This window comes from Carya illinoinensis, chromosome 6, assembly GCF_018687715.1.
Source record: "Carya illinoinensis cultivar Pawnee chromosome 6, C.illinoinensisPawnee_v1, whole genome shotgun sequence".
Lineage (NCBI taxonomy): Eukaryota > Viridiplantae > Streptophyta > Magnoliopsida > Fagales > Juglandaceae > Carya > Carya illinoinensis.
Window position 1 is genome coordinate 1,317,200 of NC_056757.1, and position 18,147 is coordinate 1,335,346.

An 18,147-nucleotide genomic window follows, 5' to 3' on the forward strand; every position below is an offset into this window, starting at 1 on the left:
CATCCATAATTCTCATCAAAATATCTTCTCGTCCACTCCCAAATGGCCACGCAGCGCAACAGCCCTCCCCAAAGTGCATAATCTCTGCTCCTCTGCTAGCCACGTTAAAGAACTTCCCTAACCCTCCGTAGTCCTTCCACTTGTTTACCTCATCCACCGTCGATTCCTGAGGCCCGAAGTCTCCGCTGTTCATTTTTCAGCAGACATATTTTTTTTTTTTTTGTGGTAGCCATAATTCACGTCCTTAATTACGAGTTCCATACATAAACTCTCACACTTTTCCTCATTCTAGAGATCTGAAACCGGAAAACCTTTTTTTAACTCGACAACTCGGATCGGGCAGCGTCTCATCCAGGTGCGTAGGTCTGGTACTTCTGCATTGAATTCCCTATACGTGTTTCTATTTTTCTTACGCTAAAAGTTTCTATTATCAGTTTTTTGTATCTTTCTATACAATTTTGATAATCTTTTACACCAAGAATAGGCCGTAACATTTTTCAGTACTGTACTGAATTATATTTTCACTTCAATGCTTTTGAACACAAGAAACCCTCGATCACGAATGCAGCTACTGTAGGTTTCCGTCAAAATCTTTGAGAAGTATAACGCGAATGAAAAGAAAAGGTGCCCTGATTAGGGTTGGATGTAAAAGCTTTTGATTATTTGAGAAGTGTAATCATGGAGTTTGAGGGTGTGTAGAATAGTTGTTTGATCAATAAACATCGAATTCCTGGCTATTAATCTGTACTTCTTCCTTCTCGAATTTATATTTATCATAACTGCATGCTTGTGGTTTGTAGAGATTCAAATTTGAAAACTGGGTTCGTTAGAATCAGACTATTTGGATTAATTGCTAGTCAGTGCTAAATTTGGGTTTGGCACTTCATAAAGCATGACCTTGATTAGAATGTAATCAAAGAATATTCAGACTGGTTTTCTGATACAATCTGCAACTGATACAATCTGCAACTATAGGGTCTTGGAATCACATGTACAAAAGAACCGGCAGTTGGGGTCACAGAACTGATATTCTGAGTTTTAATGCACATTTGTATGGAGAAGCTGTTAGCTTCCTGAATGTGTTGGTATTACTTATGATTAAATCATGAATTGTCTCAAAAACTTAAACCAATGGAAAGACATGAACTTATTCATTTAGTTTATATGCTAACACTACCAATAATTTTAATGATTCACTATATTAGTGCTATGTTATCAGGACAGAAATGAACTGGGAATACATATTTCTTTTGTACTTGCAGGATCTGGGCTGTAAGGAAGCACTCAATTCATCATTTTAAGCTTTGCTTAGGGAACTTGGCATGGGAGTTGTGACTGTTTCTAGCTCAGTTTCACGAACTCCGGTTGGATTGGGCACGAAATGCTCAGCTCAAAGGTCTACATTGAAAAGACCCTTGATTGTAGCATTCAAAGCAGATAAGTCCAATACCACTGGATTGGTTACATCCCAGGAGCAAATCCCTCTGCCCATAGAAACAGGTAAGGATCACCAAAAGAGACTAGGAAAAGCTAACAAAAAATTGAGAAGAGTGAAAGCTGTGCTCACAGATGAAGCTTCTCCGTGTGCCTTGGAAGTGGATTACAATGAAGCCGCCGCCAAGCTCGAAAATTTATACAAGCTCACTCCAGCAGCTGATGCTTCTAATGAGGAAAACGTAGATGGCATGGTGAGGAAAACACGGGGAAGGAGGAGAAAGAGAAAGATTACTGAAGTTGATGAAAAGCTGGCGGAGAAGAAATTAGCCAGTGATAATGTGATCAAGAACCAAACAGATAAGGTTAAAAGATTGAGTCTTGATAAGAGGATTGCATTGAAAAAGAATAAGCAAGACGAAGTGGTTGCGCCAAAACGAAAGATAAAAGATAGCAAGGATGAAAGTGCGAAGATTGAAAAGCTAGTGAGGGAGTACTCGGCTTCAACTGATTTGGTTAGCTTGGACTGGAAAAAGATGAAGATACCTCCAGTTCTTCCTTCTTCAGAGCATGCTTGGTTGTTCAAGCTGATGCAACCCATGAAGGTGGGCCTTCTAATTCCAGTTTGGAAACTACAATTTCCCATTGAATTTCTATTTGTTATTTTCTTGAGATCAAAATGTGTGATCTTTAGTGTTTTTTGGAAGTTAGGCACTCCTTCAAGTGAAAGAGAACTTGCAAAAAGATTTGGGGAAAGAACCAACAGAAGGTGAATTAGCTGAAGCGACGGATATAAACGCAGTTCAAATACGAAAACTCATAGAGGTTGGCCGAGCGGCAAGAAGTAAGCTCATTAAGGTAGTATTCTTTTGGCCCTTTTTTCCCACTTCTGTTGTTTATGCGGGAATTATTCCAAAATGTTTCTTTGAACTCGTGCAGTAGTGAGATGTGTTATAAGTATGTTTAGCTGAGTCCACCATGCAGCAAGATGTAAATAGCACATGTAATTCAGGCGAGGTTTGGATAGTTAGTTAAGATGAGATGAGTTGAGATGAAAGTTAAACAAAATATTATTAAAATATTATTTTTAATATTATTATTGTTTTGGAATTTGAAAAAGTTGAATTGTTTATTATCTTTTATGTAGAAATTTATAAAAGTTATAATGATTAGATGAAATGAGTTAAGGTGAGTCGATGGGACTTTTGTATCCAAACCGGGCCTTAGGTTCCTTTTTTGGCAAGAAAATAGACTTGTTTTTTCATCTTCATTTAAGCAAGATTCTTCATTTAAGCAATATTCTAGAAATATTCTCGAGGACAGACAATGATATTGAGAAAATGCAAATTCAAAGAAAGTCTGTAAAGAAGCGAGAGAGGGTGTCGGAAGTTGGCATCCTTTCTAGGATCAAGTTGACTTCAGTTTGTGGTGCATATATAATGTAATGGGATTCTGGGAGTCACACTTACAACATTTTTGAGTTCCAGGCCTAGTGAAATCAGCTACATTAGGCACATTTTAATTTCTTTGTGATGATATGAAGAATGCATTGCATGTTAGCTAATTAAAGCCTCTGTCCTGCTCTGTTCTCTTTTCTCTATGTTACCTATGGCTTCTGTATCCTTTTGATCAATATATGAGGCTAATTATATTCCGTAGATGTTATTAAGCTAAATAATTTTGGTTGCTTTCAGCTTATTTTCCAAGAACTGATTTTATTGAATATGTTGATTCTCTTAAATAATTGTAGATTAACACATAATGCTTGCTTGTACTGCAGCACAATCTGCGGCTCATTTTGTTTGTAATCAACAAGTATTTTCAAGATTTCTCGAATGGCCCAAAATTCCAAGACCTTTGTCAGGCCGGAGTGAAAGGACTTATTACAGCTGTTGATCGTTTTGAACCAAAAAGGAAATTCCGGCTCTCCACATATAGTCTTTTTTGGATCAGGCATGCCATTATACGCTCCATGACACTCTCCAGCTTTACACGTGTTTCGTTTGGACTTGAATCGGTATGCATTCTTCCTTCCAAGCTGTCTACTCCTTTTCAGTGTAGTGAAACACTCTTGTAAATAGTAATCTGAGCTAGATTGAAAGAACCTTTTGGCCTTCTAATTGTGTAGGATTATCATGGTTACTGGTTAGTTTTGGTGGATCTGTTTTAACTTTGACGCTTAAATATATGCAGGTTAGAGTTGAAATTCAGCGAGCCAAACTTGAGTTGTTGTTTGAGCTTCATAGATTACCAACAGAGGAAGAGATAATAAAAAAAGTTGGGATCTCCCCTGAGAGGTATCGTGAAGTTATGAGAGCCTCGAAACCTGTTGTTTCTCTCCATTTAAGGCATCCAATCACACAAGAAGAGTACATTAATGGGATCACTGATGTTGATGGTTGTGGAGGTGATAACTGGAGGCAACATGCTCTTCTCAGGCTTGCCCTTGACGATGTGGTAATATTAATCGCTCATGATCCTTCCCAACCTTGTGTTTCGTACTGCATACATAGCTTACTCTCCTTTTTATTTCTATAGAATTTTCATTTGGATTGTTGAATTCTTCACCAACTGTTTTTCTATTCTGTTTCAAAACATGAGACCTGTTTGTGTTTCCATCATATTATCCGCATTCCACACTTCTTTTTTCCTCCTTTTTCCCATTTCTGCATGAGATATGATCTACTCATAATATTATTCCCCAATTACGATGATGAGAATGCGACATCTTTCTCTTCCTTTTTGTTGGTTTCCAGCTAGATAATGGAATCAGACCTTCAGAGTTTTGTTATTATGTTTTTCTTTTCCATGGAACTGAACTTGCGATCAAATTGATTTCTGTTTTTCTGCAGCTTGATTCTCTGAAGCCGAAGGAGAGCTTGGTAATAAGACAAAGATTCGGACTTGATGGTAAAGGAGATAGAACATTGGGAGAGATTGCGGGAAACTTAAATATTTCGAGAGAAATGGTTCGGAAGCATGAAGTTAAGGCTCTCATGAAGCTCAAGCACCCAGCTCGAGTGGATTATCTTCAACAACATTTAGCATAAGTGTGTATATATATATAAATATATTAAATACCGTCTCGTACATAACTCCTCCCTTGTAATGGTATCTGATAACCAAATCCGTCTGTATACTAATGATCTGTATTATAGCGTTTTAAGTTTTAACAACCCAAATATTTCTTCCCAAAAAATAGAAAATAAAACATTCCATGTAACCGTGTTATACGTGACATTAAGTATCTTTTTTTCTTTTACCCATTATAGCAATGTACAGTGAATGAATTTTTTTTCCGTTCTTCTAAATAGTTTACTCTGGAAATTTAGGATAGTTCCAAAGCTACACTTACAGGAGTGAGTGAATAGGTGTTATATACTAAATTATATAACTTAAAAGAGAAATAATTAGTTACAAAATGATTCTACAAAAATAAATTTACAAAATGATGTATTTCGATATGATATGTTAGATTGTAAAATTATTTTTATTGTAAAATAGATGGAGAGCTAAAATAATGACTAATACAAGATTCAAAATCCATCTTAAAATAGAAATCTAGTATATGTTTGTTAGACCGAAGCGATGGGAGATCTGGCAAATGTAATATTGCAAATCTCATGCAACCAAACGTCTAGGGGGATGTCATACGGTCATGTGAAATATTTGTAAAAGGCAAGTACAATATTGTGTTAGTTATAAACCTGGTGATGAAACAACACTTACTATATATTTTACTAATTATACATATAAAATGAATCAAAGTACTAATAATTAATTATATAAAATCATATCAATGGTACGATTATTATATAAATAAGGAGATTAGCAGTGATTGACGCATCATCATGACATCTCATGTAACTAGGGTGGCTCAATACAAGTTGAGATTAATTATAATATAATAAAATATAAATTATTATATTGAATATTTGTCAAATTTACCAATAAAATAAGACTTTATTTAAAATATTTAAATAAATTTTTTTGAATTTATATTTAATGCAACAATTTAAAATGAGGCCCTCGTTGTAAATTTTGTATACCTCAATGTAACCATTTTGTTTTCATAGTACTTTGGCAATTTTCTATTTCAAAACTTAGTTAATGGAATTTGGCATGACAAACTAGATTAATACAAGTTAAACTAACATGTTTTAAAAGAATATTGTTATATTTTATATAGCTTCGTTTACTTATCTCGGTAGTTATATTGTTGAGCAACAAAGAACTCTCTGCTTATCAACTTTAGGTATATGAGTTGGAAGATGTCTTCAAGAAATTAGAAAAGGGTAGAAAGAGAATGCTTGAAATATGTATACTAATTATTAGGAGAGGTGGGTCACAAATGTTTTGCATGTACAAGTAGGTAGGTGCAAGAAGCTTCATGCGAGCCTCACGTACTCATGCATGCATAAAAACTGTTAATTAATTAGAGTATATAACATTTATACATATGCCTTACTGTACACATTACTGCTACTCCTAAATTAAGTTTTAGAAAATTATATTTTTGCTGCGAAACGCCAATATATGATGAATGCAGCTCAAGAGATAAAAGCCTCCAAAAACTGAAAGAGATCAGTGCTTTCGGTACGTAATATCTCTCGGTGAGAATTTTGCTTTCTTATAGATGATAGCTTTTCGTTTTCAATTACTGACTATATATTATTGAATTGCTTAATCCTGATCAGGAATTGATTGTTCAATATATAAGATGATATTTTAGGCTGTCATGATATCGTTAATATATAGAACATTAAACTTCATTAATAACGTATATAATTCGTTGTTTTCTTGAAAGCTAGAATCTTTTTTAACTTCGGCGCACAGAATTAATTAATTTGGTTAGCTATATATATATATATAGCTATATATATATATATATATATAGAATTTCAAGCTCTACATTTCTGTAGAATTGTAGTCCAAGAAAACTCTTAATTTTTTTGGGAAATGGACAAAAAATGTTTCTAAATATAGAGTATAGTCTTTAAAATGAACCTCATTAATTTAATTTGTTTTTCTAAACTTTATTCATAATGCTCTATAATAGAGATTGAATACTGCATGGAAGTTTTTCCTCCAGTACAATGATAAGAGTCCCTGATGCCTAAAGCATTTCTTCCTAATTAGGCATGAGCAACTATGTTACTAGAATGTAAGGTATGCTTCCCAGACCATAAGTCAAAAGATGCCAATATCAATAATCTAGTGTCTGAAATAAGTTGTCCTGGATAAGAATCTATCTCAATAGATGAATTCAGACCTTGTATGACTTGCAGTGTGTCTCCTTCCAAGATTATATCCTTGTATCCAAGATTTTTGCAAAAAATAGTGGCTTGTTGAGCTGCATAAGCTTCAGCCAATAGAGGGTTAGGGAATAAATCCCTCTTTATTGTCAATGAAGCTAGACCATTCCCTTCCCAATCACGAATGACAACCCCTATCCCCACCTTACAATGGACCTTATCCAAAGCTACATCCCAATTCAACTTGAACTTATCTCTTGGTGGAGCCTCCCAAGATCTATGTAAAACCAGTCCAGTGGAAGCTTTGGTTTGGCGAATCTGTTTGAGGTCCTTTAATAGCATTTTTGATTGTGGAAAATGGCTTTAGGATGAATGAAAGAATCCTTGAGCACAAACTCATTTATTCTCTTCCAAATATTCCATGACGTAACAGCAAACTCAAGTATTTCTTCTTCATCTAACAAACCAAAGAGAGCTTCTACTATAGCTTTGAATGTTTGATTTTAGAAGCTTGACTTTTGGAGCTTTTTTGTACATTGACTCCATACATCACAAGCAAAGGGACAATCCCAAAGGACATGCTCAGTTATTTCAGGGTCTAGTTTACAAATTGGACATAAGGGATCTTCAACTACCTTTCTTTTCAACAAGTTAGCTCTGGTGGGAAGAGCATTAAGACAATCTCTTCATAGAAATGTTTTGGTGGCCTTAGGAATGGCTGGGTGCCAAACTTTTGTCCAAGTATCATTTTGGCTTAAGCAAACTAATGGTTGACCCAAAATTCTTCCATCCAATTATGTTTTGAGGTGGTAAGCACTCTTGACATTGAAATCACTTGTTGGGGGTGCACCTCCAAATCAACTTATCAGGTATAGTGTAAGGAATAATAGGGATAGCCTTGATCAAGAAAACTTCTTCTTTAGAGAAAATAACATCAACCAAATATTGCTTCAATGGTTTCGTATCCTTATCGATGAGAGCTGAGACTTTGGTATTTCAATTTATAAATCTACTTAATCATTCCATATTTCAACTGATTCTCCATCACTTATCCTCGAGATCAAACCTTCTTCTAGTAAATGTCTTGCTGCCAGAAAACTTTGCCATAAGTAAGATGAGTTGTGCCCTAACTTTTCTTTGAAAAAAGATGTTGTATAAAAATACTTTCCTTCGAGGACTTGAGCTGCAATAGAGTTGGGATTTTTTTTATGATAATACAATATTGCTTGGCTAGCAAAGCAATATTGAAATTTTCAAAGTCCCTAAAGCTAAGATCTCTTAGACTTTTAGACTTCCTCATTTGATTCCATCTCACTCAATGAATTCTATGCTCTTGAGTTTGTTGCCCCCACCAGTAATCCTTCACAAGCTTGTTAAGATCATGTAAAAGATGCTTGGGAAGCTTAAAGATACCCATGCTATAAGTGGGAATGACTTGGACCACTTATTTGATCAAAATTTCCTTGCCTACCTAGAAGAGGAATTTCACTTTCCAATTTCTCAATTTGTCTTGTGCCTTATAAAGAATACCTATGAAGGAGTAAGCTCTTGACCTTCCCACAAGAGCTTGGGATGATCTCCTTTGTTTCTTCACTGGTGTTCTTGCTGAAATAGATATAGGTCTTCTCTTTATTTAGTCTTTGACTTGAGGCTTTTTCATAAGAATTCAGAAAAGTGAAAAGTCTGCTCCACTCCAGAGAATTAACATTGCAAAAGAGAAGGCTATCATCTGCAAAAAAATAAATGATTAATGTGTAGTTGGTTTCTTCTTATAGGAACGTCAGTGATCAAACCAGAATGTTCAGCTTTATTGAGAAGATTGTTGAGAGTTTCAGTACAAAGAACGAAAAGCTATGGGGAGAGAGGATCCCTTGCCTGATTCCCCTTGTTAGGCTAAAACTCTCTTGTGGAACCTCATTAAAAAGTAGAGAGTAAGAGACTCAGGCTACACATTTCATTGTAAGGTCAATCCACCTTTGAGCAAAGCTTAGTTTCTGCATAACAGATCTAAGAAAGCCCATTCTATTATGTTATAAGCCTTGCTCATTTCGAGCTTGAGAGCCATAAAACCTTCATTTCTTTCATCCTAGTCTTCATTGTATGCAAGGATTTAAAAGTCATAATAACATTGTCTATGATGAGTCTTCTTGGTACAAAGGTTGTTTGAGTATGAGAGATTATCTCTAAGAGTATGAGCTTTAATATGTTTTCCATTACTTTTGCAATGATTTTGCAAAGACTAATGGGCTTAAAACCAGTAACCTGTGAAGGTGAATTCTTCTTTGGAATAAGTACTATGATAGTTTCATTCAAATTATCACACCACTTGCCACCATTAAGTACCTCAAACACTGCCTAACATACACTTGACCCCACTGTGTCCCAATGCTATGGTAAAAAATAGCAGGAAATCCATTAGGTCCAGGAGAACCTAATGGATTCATGCTAAAGATGGCCTCTTTCACTTCTAAAGTAGCGATTTTTTGTTGAGGGTGGAATTCATGTCTTCATTCACTACTAGTTTCATAGAGGTTATGCATTCTTCAATTCCTACTAGATAGGAGGTGGAAAACAATTCTTGAAAATATTGCTGGAAATTGAGACTGATCTCCTTAATGTCTTTTGTTTCCTAACTTGCTCCATTCTTGATTTTGCTGATTGTATTAGTTTTCTTTCTCTGGCTAGCAAATTTGTGAAAAAATTTTGTATTTCTATCACCATCCTTCAGCCATGATTGTTCAGCCCTTTACTGCCATTTTGTGTTATCTGTATCAAGAATGGAATCTATCTCTTTTTGAAGGAACTTAATTTCCTCACGGAGGTGACCTTTATTTGACTCTTTTAAATGGTTGAGTTTAGATTTGAGGAGTTTTTCTAGGCTTTTATGCATATATTTGCTCCATTGTTTCAAGCCCAATTTGCATCTCTGCATACCCTCAATAGTTTTTTGCAATTTATCAGTGAGGCTCCTTGTTCCATGCCAAGCATTTTTTACCATTGCATTGCAACCTCCCTTTTTACTCCAGTTAGATTCATATAAAAAAATCTTCTCCTTTTTCTTACTTAAAGCTCGATGCTGCATAGAGATGAGTATAAGCCTATGATATGAGCTATTAGTAGCAAGGTGATGCACAGATTGACCTTCAAACAAAGAAAGCCATGCCGTATTCCCAAAGGCTCTATCAAGCCTTTCCTTAGTGGAATCTCCTCATTCTCTGTTACTAGCCCATGTGAATCTGTCACCATAGTAACCAAGAGCATTGAGGTCACAATTCGAGAGTTGTCCTGAAATTTTCCATTTGCCTATAAGGCCTACTAGAGGCCCCAAATTCCTTGTTTTGACTAAGAATTTCATTAAAATCTCCAAAGCAAAGGTAGGGAATGTTCTAAGAAGGTGTGAGGGTTTTGAGCAAATTTCAACTGTCATTCTTTTTTACTGTTATAGAATTTCCATAGAAACCAGTTAATAACCATTTAGTGCCATTTGAAGATAAAATGATCATTACTAAAATATGTCAGTCAGTGTAAGAGATCACTTCAACTTCTACAATGAGTTCCAAAATAAGGCTATCCCCCTACTCCTACCTCTACTATCAACACTGAAACAATATTTAAAACCAAGTTTAATTATCATTTTCTCTATTTTCTCTCTACTACATTTAGTTTCTATAAGGAACACTAGGTTTGGGGACTTTGTATTCACCAAAAAGTGAAGTTCATGAACTGTCTGAGGGTTCCCAAGCCCTCAGCAGTTCCAACTTAGGCAAATTATTGGTGATGGTGGGGCTGCTCAGCAACCTCCATCGATACAACCTGAATTTGGCTCTTTTCGGGGTTGAACTTGGTTTTAGATTTCTTTGGGAGGGGGCAAAAATTTAAATTTTCAATTTCAACATTCAAAGATCTTTTGGTGGTCTTCATTTGGGCATTGGCCTTGTGAACATTAGTCACATCTGCAAGTACATGGGCTTGGCTTCTAGCTCTTCTGTTTCATGTGGTCACTTTGTTACCCACTTTAGGAGATGTGTTTGGCATCTTGTGGCATGGAACATGGGAATTATCTACATTAGTGTGCATCACTTAATAAATTTGAATAAAATCAACCTCCCTTGATTCCAAGTTAAAAAAATAAAGTTATCTTCTCATTGTCCTCTATTTCAACATCATTAGTCGAAATTAAGCTTGAGTAGTTATAACATACCTTATTGGTATCAAATTCAAAGTTGGTAGGAGCCTCTTCACTTTCCATATTAGGATTCCCATTTTCATGGGATTCGGTAACAGTAGGTTCTTGATTTTCTCCAATCATCTCCTTGGATTGTGCCTCTCTCTCCTCTTATGATAAAGACTTTCCTTCTTTGGCTCCATTGCTGCACTCCTCATTTGAGCTCTTTCGATGGTGGGATGAGTGGTTGGTATGGTTCGATGAGCCACCATACTTTTTCAATGCAATAGTAGGAGGAAAGGATGATGCAACACGTAACCATTGCCCATACTATTCTTGATTTTTGGAAACTTGACTCATCTTATTACATTTCCCAATTTCATACTTTAGTATGTCACATTTGAAACAAAATTTAAGGAGCTTTTCACATTTGAAAGTGATCTAGCATTGTTCCCTAAAATATTGAGAAAACGACCATGAGCAAAAGGCTTTGTGATATTGATTTACCTAATTCTCTAAAATCTTCTCCATCCATAGCCTTTGTTTTCTACTTCCACGGAGAGGTCATGCTCGATTTTTGATCCAATTCTTTTACCCATCTATCTGGTCATCCTAGCAAAAGGGAGATTACAAATTTGGATAAAAAAAGGCTCTGTTGTGAACTTAGCTCCAGTAGGAGATAAAGCTCATTCAAACTCTTGAATACATAACAAGTGACTGTTGAAAGACAAAGGCCTCCCCAGCATGACTTTCTTTTTGTCGGAGGGAAATTGGAATTCCAAGAAAAATCTGTTACTTCCAATCTCTTTGAAAGTTACCCATCCCTCAATGTTCCAGACTTTGGCTAGTGTTGACTTGAAAGCCTCTTTGTTTGTTGGTTTGTCGTTAGTAAGCATGGCAAGGAGGTAGTGTTTTCATCTAATGTTGAAGGAGTTTACTACTTCCTCTAACAAGGTGATCTCCTGTTGTTCTTCATTTGTCAATTTCAACTTTTCCACATTCTACTGATATCTTCAACTATTCTGACACACTCTTTAGACAAAGTCTAAGAGACAAAAGCTTTGTCAGGACAAAGCATAAAAATACTCCACCCTTCATAGAAGGAGAAGACTAACCCTATTCCCTTGTCTATTATATATTAGTTTAAGATTCATAAAATGAACCTAATTGGTTCTTATAAATATAAATTTAAAACGATGATTTAAATAAACTGTACATAAAATAGCCATGTACAGTCTTTAATACAATATCACTTTTTTCCTTTTGAGTTAGCTGATGCATGCAACATACCTATGTGCCATGTGATGCACTCAATTCTACTGACTAGAGAGCCAAATCAATTTTGTCTTATGGACTTCCAATAAAAGCCTAATACGAGATTACAAAGAGCATTATTACCTAAAATCAAAGATCAAGTTGAAGCTGAAACTACATAATTTTTTAGTAAGTGATAAGAAACATTTGTTTACGTGTTTACTTATCTTATGGAAAAAAAAATCCTAGATTTGAGTCTCTAGTAGAGAGAGACGGCCACATAAAGTCAGCTCTATAATATTTATTATCGTTAATATAAATATTTTAGATAACATTAAAGGAACAACAAATAATATAGGACTCACTTCATTTGTTATTGTCTACATCACTTAAGACCCTCAAGTTTGGGCAAGAACTTGATAAGAATTTGATCCTTCTTTCTATACCAACTTATGAATAACTCGTCCTTTTTTTTCCCTTGGCATTTTAGGCATGAGAAATGCTTTAACCACAAAAGGGTTTTACAAAAGTAAACTTACAAATTGACATGACTTGATGTAGTACTTCAGATTGTAAAGTTTTGTTTATTGTAAAATTGATCTAATGTATTACATGAAAACCACATCAGTTTGTAAATTTACTATTGTAAAATCTTTTTACGACTGTAACACTACTCGATAAGCATAATATCCTACTCTACTTATCCCACAATATAGGGCTCATCAACATATGCCCCAACATCGATCCCCTTGAAGAGCAAATATTGACATTATTCATAATGCTAACTAGACTCTTCATGAAAATGTGTTGTATCAGATGACCATTTTTTTATTTTTTAAAAAGAAAAGAGTTGGATGTTGAGATTGCCTATTTTAGGGTTGATGTGACCAATCGTCGAAAGGAAGGTTCTAATGCTCATTAAACCATGTTGGGAGCTATATATTAATGTTACAAACATTCAGATCAAAGTTATTCATTCTATGTTTTACAACAACATAATTCACTTGGTACATTTCTCTGGTTGGGAACATATTCTTTATGCTCACATATCATTCAGCTTGAAAACACCAAGAATATTACATCTATAATCACCAATCAATTTCTAGGTAACAGAATTTCATATGCTTGGTTCAACTAACAATTGTGCAACCTGAGCAGTACATAATGAATTGTCCATATTAACAAGTGGGCAATTGACTCCACCGACCAAATTTCTACCTAGGCAACAAATCAGGTTCGAAACATCATTGATCACATTTTGAATCGGTGTTTCAGAATAAGAAATATATATATATATATATATATATATATATATATATATGTAATGCAACTTAAACATTTAAATTATGTTTACAATTAGTCTTCAAAATATGTAAGTGAATTCATCAATTAACTTTAATAAGAGTATGATATAAATCCAAATGGTATCAATAAAAAGGCAAATCATTCATCTGACTCCAAATGTACTAATTTTTGTCTCCAAATCCTCTTAAATTAAAATGCCAAAATAATTGTAGTATTTTGTACACAGTCACAAATTTAATACAAAAGACTCAATTCTCTCAATCTTTTCTCTACAGCTAAATAAAGTAAATAATTTCATACTTTTTTTTTTCTCCAATTTCCTATCATTCTTATCGAACATATGGATGTGCAAAGATACTTGCAAATGCACATATTCTCTTTTTATCTATCTCACCATTATATATATATATATGAAGAGTGCTAAAGTCAACTAAACAGTTTTCAATTATTGTTCAGAGTTTTGTTGTTGGGACAAGTTCTCATTTCAGGAACATCTTTCCTAGCCAGGCCAAATATGGGAGAGAGGTTATGCTTGGCAGTAGGAGTCATGGGTATTTTCCTCGATTTATTTTCTTAGCTCCCAAATATTACAAAAACTTCACTTAATACTCCTATTTACGTGGTGTTTATTGCAGGGAATGTTGCTTCTTTGTTACTCTATACGGCTCCCATGTAATGTCAACATTCTAATTTACTGCCTAACTGACTTCATCTTATTCAAGTCCAGTGAGCAATATTGGAAGGATTGAATATTTGACCATTTTTATCAACTTTTATTATTATTATGATTTTTTTTATATTTCAGATTAACTTTTTCAAGAGTCATAAGGAAGAAAAGCATGGAGGGGTATTCTTGTGTTCCTTATGTTATTGCACTATTAAACTGCCTCCTCTATACTTGGTATGGATTGCCAGTTGTAAGCAATATGTGGGAAAACTTTCTTGTAATTTCCATCAATGGTCTAGGGATCCTTCTCGAAATCTCCTTCATAGTCATATACTTATGGTTCACTTTAGGAGGAAAGGCAAGTTTCACATTTCACATTTAATAGCATATTTTTACCTGTATACATGATCTATTATAGTTTACCATGCAAGCACGAGATATATAATTATGCTCTGAATGTATGCATGGGCCAAGTGCCTTCTTTATATGTTCCAGTATACTAATTTTTATTTTTATTTTTAAAATGTGAATTTTTTCTGTTGCTACATTAAGATACAGTAGACATGCATGCACAATTACATGAGGACAATATTGATGTATAAATCTCATGAGGGTGCAGATGAAGGTAGCTATGATAGTGACACTTGTTATCGTAATCTTTTGCACCACTTCAATCATTTCAGTTTTTTCTTTCCATGACCACCATCATCGAAAGCTATTTGTTGGGAGCATAGGACTAGTAGCCTCTGTAGCAATGTACGGTTCTCCATTGGTTGTAGTGGTGAGTCATCATTTCTCACAATTTCATGAAAATGTTCTTTGAAGCAACCTATTTGGCAACATAAAATATGGAAACTTTTTTTATTGGTTTCAAATCCATTCAAGATGTCAAATATATACATGCCACTTCATTCTAAGTTCATATTTCCTGTTCAAGTTTCTATTCTTGGGCATAGCATTTTGTTGTTACTGTCATCATGTAACTTTAGCTTTTAATTGCAGAAGCAAGTCATACTTACAAGGAGCGTTGAGTTCATGCCGTTCTACTTATCTTTTTTCTCATTACTTGCTAGTTCACTTTGGATGGCTTATGGACTACTGAGTCATGATCTGTTTCTTGCGGTTTGTATCATAATTGATCTCTAGGTCTGTTGTGATGTATATATTTCATAACTTCCATATTTCTGAAATTTGCAGGTCCCAAATATGGTTGGTAGTCCTTTAAGTATCCTTCAACTCATGCTCTACTGCAAGTACAGGAAACAAGGAATTATGGAAAAACCAAACAAATGGGATTTGGAAAAGAATGATGAGAGATCCAAACAACTTCAGCTTACAATTGATGAGAGGTTGCATGGAAACATATAGAAAAACCAATTGTGATCTTATTAGGTTCAAAACTCAATGCATGCATGCATATGTGCATACTTATGTATCTAAAGGCATGCACAAATGTATTTTTCTACTTCAGTAATGTTTTGTGTCATTCCAAGGGGTTGGTTTGTGACTGGCACTACTTAATTTCATAAAGCAATAAATATTAGGTATTTGTCATCATTCAGCGTGCATGACGATTGACCGCCATGTAATTGGAAAGCGAAAAAAAATACGTATTGAAGGTTACATTTGGAATATTCTGTCACCATGGTGTATGGGCTAGCATTGAAGAATATGTAACACAAGTTGAGTCCATTCACAAACCTGTTCATAATGCTCAACCGAGGGAAAAATACTATGACCATATTTGCAAACACAATCAGAATCATTTTAAACAAATTAAAACCTATGCCTACCCAAGTCACTACATGCAAAGATTTGCTACAATGAGCTTAACCCTAAACAAAACAATGTTTTTGGCAATGAACAAAAACAAAGTTTTTCCCAAAACTGCATCTGCCTATAGTATAGATGTAAAGAGATAATATTGTTATGATAAACTATAATAAATATCTGAGTCATAGATATGGAGGAAGATAACCTAAATCGATAATTTCAGATCAATTATTTTTGAAAAACTCCATTTAATTTGTTAGCATACCAAAATCTAGAAATAAACCAAAGCCAAGAGGGTGTATGGAGGGAAAAAACTTAATAAGAAAAAAAAAATGAAACAATTGAAGTGAGATCTTCAATGAGTATGTTGCTTTAAAGTAAATAGCCTCCACTATTGGACGTTAGATGCTGCAAAGTTGTATAAATATCATGGCAATGAGGATGGGTTCTATTTTCTACAAAGAACATATGAACTCTGCTGTCCAGCTCAATCCAACTACAACCAGGAGCCTTTTTTATGCCTAAGCCCCTTAATCTCTTCCCTACACTTGATTTCTCCCCCCATTTCCCCAAAATAGAATAGATGTTAGACAAAATAACATAAGTAGATATTGACTTAGGATCCAAACTAAACACTTTCTCAGCCACTCTCCCACTCAACTCTATGTCCATCCACAATCAACAGGCACTCAGCAAAACTCCTCAGACAAACCCATCTGGTTCAATAGGCATCTAATTTAGAAACTCCTGAGCTTCTTGCAAATGGCCTGAACAACCAAGAAGATCCACCATACATGCGTAGTGTTTTAAATCAGGGGTTACTCCGTAACATTTTTGCATTGAATAGAAAATTCGCATCCCTTCATCAACTAGAACAGCACGACCACACGCAGACAAAATCCACTCCATTAGGAACAACTTCTTGCTTTAACATATCCTCAAATAGTAAAATTGCTTTGCAGCCAATTCCATGATGTGCTAACCCATTAATAAAAGTTGTCCAAGCTGTCACATTGGGTGAAGAGATGCCACTAAATGATTTTTGAGCATCGGGGATGCTCCCACATATGGAGTACATATCTATATGAGATGTTCCAACATAAGCATTTGATTCAAATGGTGTTTTAATCAGGTGGGCATGAAGTAATTGTCCTAGTTGAAGAGATCCAAGGCATGTACAAGCATGAAATAGAGCAAAGAATGTCGATCTAGTAAAGCATATTGATAATCTATGCATGGTCACATATGGTTTGAATGCCTCTTCATGGTGATGATTTTGAATATAGCCCAACATCATTGAATTCTATGTCATTGGATTTCTTTCTCCTTTGATTTCTTCAAACAACCTTAAAGCTTTATCAAGTTCACCCTTCCTTGAATACACAGAAATCATAGTATTCAAAGAAATTATAGTTTGTTGGTCCATTCTATTAAAAATCCTCTTTGAATCCTTGACTAGAACGCCCATTGCATAACTTTTAATCATCTAATTACATGAGATTAGATTCTTTTCAAGCAGTCCATTAAAAATCAGTTTAGCATCTTTAATTCTACCCATTAATGTAAGTCCCCTAATAAGTGAATTGGAAGCATTTAAACAAGGCTTTCTCATTCTATCATACACTATCTTGGCATCCTCAATAGCCTCACATTCATAATAAAATTCAATTAATGCATCACCAATCGAGCGATCAAACTCAAATTCATATTTTATTAAAAGTCTGTGGACAGTCCTCCCTTTGTTTAGGCTACCCAATCTCCCACAAGCCCTTAAAACACAATCCAAATTAAACTCATTTGGCATGACCTCACAACTCCTTCTCATCCTCCTAAACAACTCCAAAGCACTTTCACACCCATTCTCACTTCTCAGAAATCTGGAGATCAATGTAGTCTGTGCCACAACATCTTGGAATGGCATTTTTTTAAAAACTTCTATAGCTTTACTCATTAAGTTACATTGCACATACCCTACAAGCATCAAACTCCACAGCAAGTCATTTTCATCACAGAACTTGTCAAACTCCCTTTTAACTCCTTCAATCTTAGTACAACTCACATAGAAGTACAACAATGAGCAACCCACAAACTCAAATCTTTCAAGCCTAGTTTTCAAAACCAAACAATGAAAAGAACTCAAATCTTTCAAACCTTCTTTTCAAAACCAAAAAATGAAAAGAACTCAAATCTTTCAAACCTAGTTTTCAAAACCAAACAAGGAAGCTCTTTTCCCTCGTACACCAAACTCAAACACACGCACACACTTAGTATAGAGGATAAAGTAGTCATATTTA

At 34.9% G+C, this 18,147-nt stretch overlaps 2 protein-coding genes across 3 annotated transcripts; both read left to right on the forward strand.

The window, feature by feature from the left end:
- The first annotated feature begins 83 nt into the window (after window positions 1–83).
- On the forward strand, window positions 84–4,696 carry LOC122314122 (RNA polymerase sigma factor sigE, chloroplastic/mitochondrial). Of its 2 annotated transcripts, none has more exons than XM_043129532.1 (6): window positions 84–363; window positions 1,263–2,039; window positions 2,146–2,292; window positions 3,215–3,451; window positions 3,628–3,891; window positions 4,287–4,696. In XM_043129532.1, the coding sequence occupies exons 2-6, from the start codon at window positions 1,323–1,325 to the stop codon at window positions 4,482–4,484; spliced, it is 1,563 nt and encodes a 520-aa protein (XP_042985466.1). In that variant the 5' UTR covers window positions 84–363; window positions 1,263–1,322; the 3' UTR covers window positions 4,485–4,696. The 2 variants fall into 2 exon arrangements, with proteins under 2 accessions (XP_042985466.1, XP_042985465.1); XM_043129531.1 differs by having other exon boundaries at window positions 84–355.
- Window positions 4,697–13,927: 9,231 nt separating this feature from the next.
- LOC122313633 (bidirectional sugar transporter SWEET3-like) lies at window positions 13,928–15,448 on the forward strand. Its single transcript, XM_043128793.1, has 6 exons — window positions 13,928–13,964; window positions 14,049–14,085; window positions 14,219–14,438; window positions 14,700–14,861; window positions 15,083–15,202; window positions 15,278–15,448. The coding sequence occupies exons 1-6, from the start codon at window positions 13,928–13,930 to the stop codon at window positions 15,446–15,448; spliced, it is 747 nt and encodes a 248-aa protein (XP_042984727.1).
- The last annotated feature ends 2,699 nt before the right edge of the window (window positions 15,449–18,147 follow it).